This window comes from Cryptomeria japonica, chromosome 2 (assembly GCF_030272615.1).
Source record: "Cryptomeria japonica chromosome 2, Sugi_1.0, whole genome shotgun sequence".
In the NCBI taxonomy this organism is placed as follows: domain Eukaryota; kingdom Viridiplantae; phylum Streptophyta; class Pinopsida; order Cupressales; family Cupressaceae; genus Cryptomeria; species Cryptomeria japonica.
This window is the reverse complement of record NC_081406.1, coordinates 669,859,629-669,871,658: the sequence shown is the minus strand read 5'-3', so window position 1 is coordinate 669,871,658 and position 12,030 is coordinate 669,859,629. Positions and strand designations below refer to the sequence as shown.

The 12,030-nt window shown below is 34.0% G+C and overlaps 1 protein-coding gene across 2 annotated transcripts in view; it reads right to left on the bottom strand.

Moving 5' to 3' along the window:
* The window catches only part of LOC131034024 (uncharacterized), a 110,336-nt gene extending 102,040 nt beyond the window's left edge, over positions 1-8,296 (bottom strand). Inside the window, exons 1-3 of one of the 2 annotated variants that reach the window (XM_057965366.2) lie at positions 8,049-8,296; positions 4,455-4,481; positions 2,611-2,690 (exon numbers count right to left, since the gene is read on the bottom strand). In XM_057965366.2, coding sequence (XP_057821349.2) covers positions 2,611-2,690; positions 4,455-4,481; positions 8,049-8,147 — 206 coding nt within the window. In that variant the 5' untranslated portion in view covers positions 8,148-8,296. The remainder of the gene's footprint in view (positions 1-2,610; positions 2,691-4,454; positions 4,482-8,048) is intronic. The other variant, XM_057965365.2, reaches the window with a different exon arrangement.
* Between the last annotated feature and the right edge of the window lie 3,734 nt (positions 8,297-12,030).

The following is a 12,030-nucleotide window of genomic DNA, read 5'->3' as shown; positions in this document are numbered from 1 at the left end:
TAAATTTGATCATGCCTGGTCATTGTTGAATTTTTAAATACTATAACTCCGCCAAATAAAAAAGCTGTTTTGAGTATTTGATATCAACTTTTGCAATAGAGGCCTGAGATGGGATGCAATCACCTTTGCAAGGATCTTCTAAGTCAGATGACATAAATAGTATCGATCTTATTGATCACTCTTATCAGCTTGAGATGCATTTGGTATAGGTGCAAGCCCTGTATAATTGAACTGCTTCAATAATTATTTATCTTGTCCAAATTTCTTATTAAAGTCATTGGGTCATTTTCTATTGTATCCCTACGTGTCTCATAAAATAGTGCTGAAAATATGTCTTGGCTGGAAATTTATCTATGAAATCTGCTTTTTATTTAATCCATGTAACTGGTTTCAAATTTTTATTTTTGCCTTCTTCATATGTTTCTGAGATATTTTAAAAGACTTCTTGCTAGAGTCTGCTTGATTTGCAAAGGAGAAAATTTATTTAGAACTTATTTTAAAACATTTGTGGCATAGGATAAACTATGAAGTATTATGTGCAGAATCAATGAAGTTTGTGTCTTATGTTTGAATTCCCTACACGTAAGGTATTATTGGCTGAGAAATTGAGGTATTGAAGTATTTGGATTAAGTCTCCTTGCTTTGTCTATTGGTTCTGGGACTTCTGCTCTATTTCTTCTTGCATCTGTGTGCTTTGTTGCTCTTGTGTTGTGAATACTGGCTTGAATGCTCGTTCTCAAGGCATATTCTGCATCTGAAGGGGATATTCTCACAGTCCAAAGGCTGCTACCACTTAGTAAATCCCATGTCCAAGATTGATCTATTGCAAAGGCTTGGTTTAAATCTATACTGATGCAGATTCTGGCATAGTTTAGCATGCCATGATTCTTAGTGAACTTTGAAGCAGTGATGTATCCTCCATTAGCTATTCTCATCCTCCTCTGGCAGAATTCATGCCTGTATTCTCTTGGTGGCAATGGAAGCCTGACCTATACATGTCCATATTAAGTAGATCATTTGTAGGGTTAAAAGTCGATGACGGGTGTTTCCTTGTGTACACAAAGTTCTTCATGAACAAAGGGCCTCCTTGAAATGCATTATCTTGTTAATGACAGGCATATAAGATACCCAGCATTTATATATATATGTCACGAGCTTTGACTGTATGTGCACAGCATATAATTCACGCACGATACAGCATGTAATTCTCACAGGTTTCACACATACAATCACCACAGGTCATTCACCGATTGTTCCACAAACTATACAGCAGATCAATCTCTTCATTCACAGAGATTGCAGTATATGAACAGCATATAACTCCTAAAGATAATGCGAATGTGCACAGCTATAGTTTCACAGATATCACACGAATAGATACAGCATATCCTTCAATGACTATATATTCTCTAAAGCTCTGATTGAAGAAATAATATACCTGTCCAAGGCATATGAAGGGACATGACCCCAATCGGGGTAACCCATCAAAACAAGGGGGTGCGATATAACTAACACCCGATAGACAACTACACTTAATTATCCGATAACAAATGGATACAAACTAACAATCAATTTAGTAAATGCAGATAAAAGACAGCGATGATTAGGAAATAAATAAGGTATTAATAATCGTTAAGATAGCAGTCAGGGGAAAGATATCTCCTGCTGCTATAACATCAACATAAAAGACAGAAAGGCTAATAATAATAATTCTTCACATTTAAGAGCAAAAGGTTTGAATTATACATATTTGTAAAATGATGTAACTTGATTCAACAAGGCAACAAGATGAAGAACCAGCCTTTAATAGGACAAAATACAAAACCCTAAACACAAAACAATAAAAAACAATACTATTACACAACAATTAACGCCATCCTCACATCAACCTCTAAACTTCTGTTTTGTCTCCTTAAAAAGTAATTTGGATTATAATACAATTGTTAGGTCTGCCCTTGCCATTTTTTAAACTCATTAACGTGTTTGACCAAAAACTTGTAGTAATTAAATGTCAAACTAGCATGAAAGTTGTTTAGCAGAAAACCCAGGCATTCTTATAAATAATCAGAACTCTATATGAATTTAAAACATTAGAATCCTGTATAGAATCAACATACTACTGTTGTAGGTTGCAAACTGTTAAACACTTTAATCACTTAAGAAATTAAAATCATACAAGAAATCCATTGTTGTCAGATGTACAGGTCAACTTTCATCTAGCTACATAACACCCCAATGAAGAAATTAGGATTAGGTAGATAAATAAAACATTTCAGTAATGTAATCTTATTCTTTTGAAATTATACCTTTTCGGGATATTTCATGCAAAGCATGCTTCTCGTGAAACATTCCATGATATGACTTTATTCCTATTTTAAATCTACTTGAGATTGGATGTTGTATCTAGCTCAACAAGAAGCACAAATGAATCACACATTGGGAAATCATTTCTGAAAATTTTAACCTCTTTCATCACAAGAAAAAATCAAAGAGAAGCAAGATTCACATTTCACACAGCTCCATACACCAAAAAAATCATAACTCAACAGAACTGATGCCTGTCATCAATATTTATTGTAAAATATAGCCCTTCCAAGATTAAAAAGATACTTGTAATCAATCAATTTCCCTTCCCGTTGACCTCTCGAATCCAAGCGATGTCGCATATCCAAGTGATTTTTTGGCTTTTCCTGGTAATGTATCATATTATATACAATACACACAATTAAAATCACGTTAAACAGCAGATGATGGTATAAACCAAGTACTGTCACAAGTAAAAGATGAACAGTTCAATTTACTTGATACATTTTGAATATTATGATCCTATTCATAAGAAAATTATTCAATTTAACTCCATAACATACATAACCTATTCCTCATCCAAGGAAATTAAAATACAAATCTAATGATGTGCAAAACTATTTTTCTAAATTCATAATCCAATCTAAATAAACTAAATAAGAATTCGCATAACAAAATGCTAGCTTTGTCTTGAAGCGTTCTTGTCTTCTGCTAAGTAAAATCACAAAAACTTTATGTAGATGAAACATTATCATATGATAAGCCAAAGAAACTGCCATTACGACAACTGGGTTTCAAGACCCTGTGTATGTGTTCCCTGTGCTGAACCACTGCAGCCATGCAGGCCCACAAAGGCAAAGCTAAGTGCAGGTCTTGCATGAATTTTGATAGAAGAAGTAGCTGTCTAGCATAGCTTCTGACAACAAAATTTCTATACTTGATAGTGCATTCCCTCTGTACATTAAAGAATATGGTAAGTAAGACTATTACCAAAGAAAAAGAAAGGCAAAGAACATTTATATTTAAGATGACCTGTGTCAATTTAGCCCTCAAGGACCTAGCTTTCTGGCCATTACAATAGTTTATGTCCTATTTTTGTTTGTCTATAAATCTACAATATCTTCACCTCGTGGATCTTTCTGAGCATGGTAGAAACTATGAATAGCTTTCTGCTGCAAATTTGACAGATCTGGTTTTAAAATATTCTGTATATCTATTTTGGGTATTACCTAACATATATAGCTTACATTTTACCTACAACGTAAAATATTCTAAAAAAACTAGTGGCTATTTCTTTTGCAAATATCACTCCAGGTGAGCAATAATAAATTGGTACTCAAAGCAACCCCTAGTTAACCAGTAGCAAATTACCTAGAGAGAGCATTATATTATGTGGAAATATATTACTCAACAAAAATGAGACAATAGTGATCACCTATAAGCAGCGCGATTTCATTATCTTAGATTCTTACAATGGTGTGCTAGACATGAAAATATAACATCATCACAAGAGAAAAACCTCCTCCTAGTCTTGAAAAGATTTTGCAAGCTTTCTAAGCTAAGCTTCCAGCACAAGGAATTTCTAAAACCAACCAATAAAGTACAAGATTTTGCAAGCTTTCTAGGATTTCAGCACAAGAAGGGTTGTTGCTTATACCAAGTTCCAACCATACATTGACATGAACTTGAAAGTTTTCTATGCTTTAGGCACAATTTTGTTGAGATCAAACAGTCTCTCTCAGGCCCAATTCCTTGTAATAAGTTTACATTCAACAATTTCATAGACAACTTCCAGTTTTTTATTTTTATTATGCTAAAACACAAAAAAAAAAAGAAACGTGATATAAATGTAAATCACTGCCCATGCTGACTTTTTCTACCAGAAAATGTGCAGACAATATATTTTAAAAAATCAAGTTCATGTAGTAAGTGCTTTTACAGAAACTGAATATTCTGAAACTATAACAATAAGCAGCAGTGTAAGCAATTCAAAGCACTTTAAATATATATCAATGTATCATATAACATCAAACAAGAAACAACGTACATAGGGAAAAACATAAACCAAAAGTTTCAAACAATTTGCCTCATTACAATGAATTTAAAATAAGATTACATAGCATTGAAACAGGAATTTTAATAAAACTTACATTGGCAAGTGCGGACTCCAACTCAGCCTGCATAAGAAATCAACTTTCTTGCTTAGCTTATTGTTTCAAAAATTCAAATCAATATCACTTCCTATTCCATTATCTGTAAATATAATTCAAAAAAAATCAAGCTTCATTATACATGGTATCAAATACTGCAGTTCACATTGAAAATGAAATCCTTGAGAGGGAAAAAAATCTTATTAAATTACCTCATTTCCTCTCAAAATTCACAATGGGCACTCACTAATATAATTATCAAAAAACCATTCTATTATTTTGCCAAAGACAAACAAAGGTGGTACTATTTTAATAAAAACATTACCACCACAAAGAAAAAAGAGAACACATACTCAAAAGAGAATGAAGTCAAATGAAGCAGCATGTAGAGAATCCAATTACAGTTGAACAAGATTTGATACATCTCATACTCAGTCATATTTCAACCTGAACTACCTAGCTCAAGTAGACGGTAAGGGTGATTATTTCTTTCTTGGATTACTTTTGTAGTGATGTTACAATGGGAACCATGTTTTAGTCAGACTTTAAGATGATACAAACAGCTATGTTTTCACATCACATTAAGAGATATTATTTAGTTTTGTATACTGATGTGGATTTATTTGAAAGTGGAAGCCAAACTTGGTCTAAACATCCTAGAAAGACCAATTACCTTTGTCAATCATTTTCTTATCATGATAGTTAGCAACGGAAAAATTATAAGAGAAGCCCAGACATCTACAAAGTTAAGAATCATAATATAAAGCAAGCCTGAAAAGGTTACATCAAACAACTTATTGCACTCCATCTGCATGACATTGGTTGTCCTAGTGGTTTGTGGGCTAAGTTGCCAGTTAAGGCTCAGGTTTGACGATTTGCCATTTTTTTCCCAGGCTCATAGTGTTTTTCATCGAGATCATCAATGTCATCAGCTGGTTTGTTAGAAACACAAGCAATGCCAGTGCCGCAACCACTAGCTGCTTTTGATTTGTGTGATGTCAGTGACTTTGAAGTCACTTTTTAAACTGGATTAGGGTTAGTTATGGCCTTTTTTTTATTTCTTGTTTGGTTAGTTCTTTTTTTATTTCTTGTTTGGTTAGTTAGGGTCTTTTTTTAATTCTCATATTTTTGAATTTTTCATAAAAACTTTAATTTTTTCGTGTTTTGTTGGGCAGATTCTCTCTGTGTTTGCCCAGATTTGGCCTGGATTCTACCCTGGCCCAAACCCAGGGCCAGGATAGAATGCTGACAGCAGCAGCACCCTGTCCAAACTGTTCCAGGTTTGGCCATGGTTTTGGCCGAGCCCGGTCACAGAGCCTGTTGGCAGATGAATCAAGGAACCTCAGAATAAGTATGAATTTATTTAAAAACAAGGCAATGTTATGGCCAATGTTTCTAATTCCATGCATATGCATCACTAAGTTGGCAAGCCCATTCCTTCATCAGTAGATCAATATCTGATTATACCTCACCAAGTTTGGAATTTAAAAAGATTAAGATGGTTGAACACAGACGATAAAAGCACATCAAACTTCTCTCATGCATGTTCAATGTTATAAGCAAACACAGTAATCCAACAAACTTCAGAATGCTATAGGGTAAAGATTTTACTTAAACAGACGTTATTAAAAACTACACCTTTCTTCCAATAAGAGAATGGAAGTTTTGTCACATTCTTTACAGTTTACACCATATTGTATCCAACATAAGGCCAAACTGTTTATGAAGGTTGTGTTGGCATCAATATCCAAATTTCAAACCCATATCTGTAAAGTACTGCTCCTATTTACACAGTGTAGGCAAAAACAAACCAATACAGATGAAGCTCAAAACCATCCAATGTGGAGACGTATATCTAGTGTAACTTGAGGCAAAGAGCAAAAGATTTTCAACGGTAGGTAGGGCCCATAGTACCACAAGCTAAGAGAGAGAATCTCGTGCATATAAAACTTGTCCAAGGATATATATTAGACGTCTAAAAGGGTAAGTCAAATGGCATCAAGTCTGGTGGCTCCACTCTTCCCTGAGGTCTGCTGTGTACTCTGTTTTGGGGGCAATGAGTGCAAATTAAATCTTTCATTCTTCACGAAATTGCAAGATTAAATAACATTTTGATAATTAGTATATATTCATACATTATCATGTGGACATCATTTAAGTTAAATTCATGCAAAATGAACAAAACATTTCCATTGAACCTTCCTACAGGTTACAATTTTTTAATTTTCCACACTTTTCGTAACGTTTACAGTTCTTGATCTGGCTACTATGGATGAGATTTCAATGCTGAAGCTAAGCCTGATAAATACTTGTAATGAATCTACAAATCCGTTTTCATCAATGCTCAATGATATACAGATTAAAAAACATTGTCCAGGCCACAGGGTAATGGAGCACCTTGCAAATTACCTGAAACTGAAACCTCACTAGTATATACATGTGCACATGTCAAAAGCAGTTCTAATGGAGTGATGAAATGGTGGTGCATTCTTAAATAGACTCTCAGATTCAAATACCCACACTGTGATAAGACTAACCACAATTTGGAGGAGACGAGTGTGTAGGCGGGCTCATCCCTATAACCGATCCAGACCTGGAAATAGTTAGTCAATTACGATAAGAGTAACTGCAGGCAAAAACTTTTCTGCTGAAATTTTATTCATCTTATAATTTTTACATTTTCCACTATTTTCCTCGTCCTGTTGGGTCCTGCCCCTGGCTACTGTGTTTGAGATTTCAGCACTGAAGTTAGCACAGTGAATGCATCTAATAAGTCTGGTTTGCAATTTTTAGCAGCACATAATTATATAAAGATCAAATAACATGGTCCTAACTCCTAAGCATTATGGAACCTATAAAGATATTTAAAACTGTAACCAAATCACAATGCCCATTCACATGTCCAAGAGCTTGTGGTGTGATGGTGTAGTAGTCCATTTATAAAGAGAGTGGCCCAAGTTCGAAACCCAACATTACAATAACGTGATCCACCTCATCCTTAGAACCGATCTGGGCCCTGTAATTTTCTGAATCATCGAAATAAGAGAAAAAAGTTATGCCCATTAATACTATCTACTTGATCTTGAATTTAATAATGTTCAGTGGCCTTCCAAATTACTCCTAAACTAAAAATTATGCTATACCTATCAATACCATCCAATTGATCTTAACTTTAGCAATATCCTACCAAAATCCATTGATAGCATTGCTATCGACCTCCAAAAATGTAAAACAGTCTTCAAATCCACAACCAGTCTCCGATGATGTTCCCAATCACTCATAACCCACAAACAAGCAAACAAACAAGAAAATTTCATTTACACAATCCACGTGTTGCCAAATTAAGCGTATATCCTACGACTTACAATTGTATTTGACACCATTCATATGGAAATGCAAAAATATGTCAAATAGTCTTCTACAGAACACTGAGTAGCTACTAGTAAGTTCAGGTCTCTGAAAGCACGTATTTGGGTTTGTAGAACAATTAATCGACAAATCACCATACAAACACCGCCTATGATGTATCATTTTTTTTTCCGAAAAGGGGGAATGTTCAAGACTAAAAAAGAATGCAGATAGCATGAAACTTACAGCAACAGCTCTACAAGCTCCACATCTGTCTTCTACAGAAGCAATAGGACGCAGTAGACAGAGAATCAAAAACATGGTCTGTAATATAGATCTTTCCATTGTTTTGAACTATCGACGAATTGTCTGATGATGCCCTTGTCAAATTTTATACGCTCCAATCCTCGCTTGGCACAAATTCAAACATCTAGAGACATTTTTGGCTGCAAACGGGAGACATAAATACAACGAATAACCCCGCGAACTTCTAATCTTAAATTGATAATGCAATTTGCTTTTAACCCCACGTAAACATGGTTTATTTTACGGATAGACCATATTTTATATATATATATTAAAGGAACTTAAAAAATATTGGTTAGGTATATTTTAGAAATAGAAGGTTTTTAAATTTCCCAAGGCTAAAGACCGTTTAAGGGATGATGAACTAGTAAGAACAAATTAAAATAAGAGACGCATTCTCTTAAGATCTTGTTGATGGTGTGATGTTTTGGATTAGTATGAAGTTTTAGTGGGAAGAGCATTTAGGACATCTCACAAATCAGTATGGTATGTCAATTTCATCATTGCATTTTGTATCTTTGTATTTACTTAGGCTTTCGAGTTCATCTAGAGATGTTGACTTAATCTGACCATTTCGAAATTGTATATTTTTGTAGGGTGTTAACAATTCGATAGAACTAGGAATATATGAAAGCTCTTAACAATAAATGTCCAATGAAACTAATTTAGCCATATAAGCATAAGACATTTGCATATGAATACTATCATAATTCTTCTTCTAAGTTAATATGAAAGGGTAAAAAGGAGTATTTCAACCGTATTGAGCCAATTTACAAATACAAAACAATAGTACACACAAGGGAAAAGCCTATCAAATGATCCAACTATCTCTAAGAAATTTGTTTGATGCTCTTGCATTAACGAGTACAAAAAAAATGGATGTATGCAAGATTCAAAAAGGAAGGAGAACCGAAAGAGTCGATAAAATTATTGAAGGAGAGGCATTCAATAACCATTTTCAACCTCTTAAGGCCTCGCCAATACTTGGTAATTGCATTCTTGCCTTCCCACAGTCATATTGAACCTTATTGTCCACTTTTTAAACATCTTATTTACATTGTTCCACTATGCTAATGGTCTTAATATATTCCTCAATTGTGAAACTCGACCCATTAGATCATTTCTTGCTTACTTAGGGTGTCTAGAAGCTTTGGACTATTCACATCCTAAATTTTGGGAACATTCACCTAATAAAAGAAAGCACACTGATCTTTTAATTTTAGAGAGTTTTTTAATTGAAATAAATGTATATATATTGAATAATAAATATTTTGCTATAAACCAAAATATATATTAATAAATAAGTCAATTTTGATTCATTCATTTTATATTTATTATTTAATTTTTTAAATAAGATAAATAATTATAAATTAAATTAATTATAATAACTTCTATTTATCGTAATTCCATAAAAAAAATCAAAGAAATTTTTTAATTTAAATCTAAATTAAAAATTTAAAAAGAATAGGCCTATTAATGGGACTTATTGGGTTGATCCAGTCTCCTCCGGAGGGTCAAATAATTTTGATGGTGCCTCGAAAGACAACCCCTGGACCTTCAGGGGCAAGCATCATGGCACAAGACTCGGAAGAAGAAGAAGAAGAAGAAGAAGAAGGTGAGAATTAGTTCTTAGTTGATGAAGAAGAAGAAGAAGGAGGAGGAGGAGAAGGAGAAGGAGAAGGGTTTCACTATGAAAGTGAGAATTAGTTCTTAAGGATTTTGGCTTTCAAGAAGGATTTTAGCTTTCAAGAAGAAGAAGGAGAAGGAGAAGGAGAAGGGTTTCACTATGAAAGTGAGAATTAGTTCTTAATTGAGTAATAAGGATTTTGGCTCTCCAAGGAATATTGACCCCTGTGTACGTCTTTTTCTTTCTCCCAAGGTTTTTATCCCAAGTGCACTTGCGAAACTTGTCTATAACAAATGCTTTTATCTCCTTGTTATTGGTGGGGCACACGTTCAAGTAGATATTCCATTTCCTTAACCATTTGTTATTTTGTTGCATCCAAGTCTTCTTTCTTTTGCATAGAGTATGATTAAAGACAATCCTAGGCCATCAGTCCTGGATTCTTTTTAAATAACTTATGAGTCTCATCATAGCAATAGCCTCAATGGGTGTCTCCCCCACTTCACTCAACATAATGTCATAAAGATACTGAATTTTTAAGTTTGAACTTGTTTGTAGTTGTAGACACCTAAAATTGTCCAATCTAATTAAATAAATATTTATTTTATTTAATTGTTTTAGCCTAATTCTTCTATTAATTGAATAAATCTTTATTTATTTAATTAATTCATTTATCCTCTTCTAGCCTTATTTCGCATTTAAATAAATACGTGTATTTATTTAAATTATCCTTTTTCTAAATTAAATAAATATTTTGATCCCACTTCTTCTATTAATTAAATAAATATTTATTTATTTAATTAATTCATTGGCCTTTTCCACCTATGACACATGTCATTCATCTCTTAATTCCTACACTACCTACCCTCTTATTATTTACTTATTTTCTCTACCTACCCTCTAATCTTAGCCAACCATTTATCTTTTACACCTCTCAATCTTATCCCTCCATTTCTTATAGTGTCTTCTATATAAGGAGATGCTTCCTTTATTATCAACCCGGACCCCCCGTTGATTACTTGACTACACTACGCTTTTGAACTTTCATATGCGATCCTATTGCAACCACATTTTCGTTCTTTGTTGAGCTCTTGTGCACATATAAAATCTGAGAGCAAATATATCAAGCAAGATCAATGGAGATAGGAAGAATGGAGATTCAAACCCTATTGGACATGTGATGGTATAATCTTTGTGATTTCATTTGATTTACATTGTCTTAGGTAATCTTCATATGTTATGGTGGATCTTTGTTGTTGTTAGGCTAGGGTTTTGTGGTTGAATTCATTTAGTCTTTCAACATTGTTGTTATCCATTTTCACCATATACAGTAATCAAACGTTTTTGAATTTTCTCAATTTGTTTCCATTGCAAGACAAAAGTACTGATTTCCCACACTTCACATCCATAAAGGACAACCAGAAGCACTAAAAGACTAAAAAGAGTTTGAAAGGTCTTCCAGTCCCATAACTCAACCTCTCTACACCTATTATAAAAGGCATAAAACGCTTTCCACCCTCCCAAAACTCTCTCGTTTCTACACCCTTCCCAACTTAAGTTTTTGTTGAAGTCAATACCAAGGTACTTGTAATCCGTTACTTCTTCGAGAGTATTAACTTCAAAATGGAACACATGTTGGTCATGTTTTCTTTTGGTAGAGAAAATCATCACTTTTGTTTTGCTGATGTTAACTTGCATCCCCACAGTTCTACAAAATTGCTCAAGGGATAGTAGGTGTTCAGAGTTAAATCAACATGTTAATTTCATACGGGAATAATTTGCAAAATTCAATGAACTCAAAGTTACCCATATTTTTCAAGCAAGTAATGACATGGCAGACACATTGTAAAATGGGTCGTCAAATGCAATAATGACCACACGAGTGTGATCTGAGAGGATTTGTGAGGAGCTTATTTCAATGAAGACGTTGATTTGATAGGGGTTTAAATAGTAGTTGAGCTGGCATATGTAACAGGATCTTGTGTGCCACCAAATTGGTTGAGCAATAATTAAAATTGATTCCCATTGTTCATTCATATGGGCAGGTTGGTGGATGTATATGCAACGGTTGTAGTGCTCATGAGAGAAGCGAGGTTTATAGAGATATCACAATGGAGGCAAAATTCACCATCATTGCATGCAAGCAACAATTGGTGTTCTTAGGCATGGTATGAGAGGAACGCCTCGAGAAAGACTACAAGATCTATTGTCTTCATTTTTGTCATACCAAAATGTGAGCAACCCCCTTGAATTTTTGTTAAAATTCATCCTTTGAATCCCTTTGCATGCTTCCGAAGG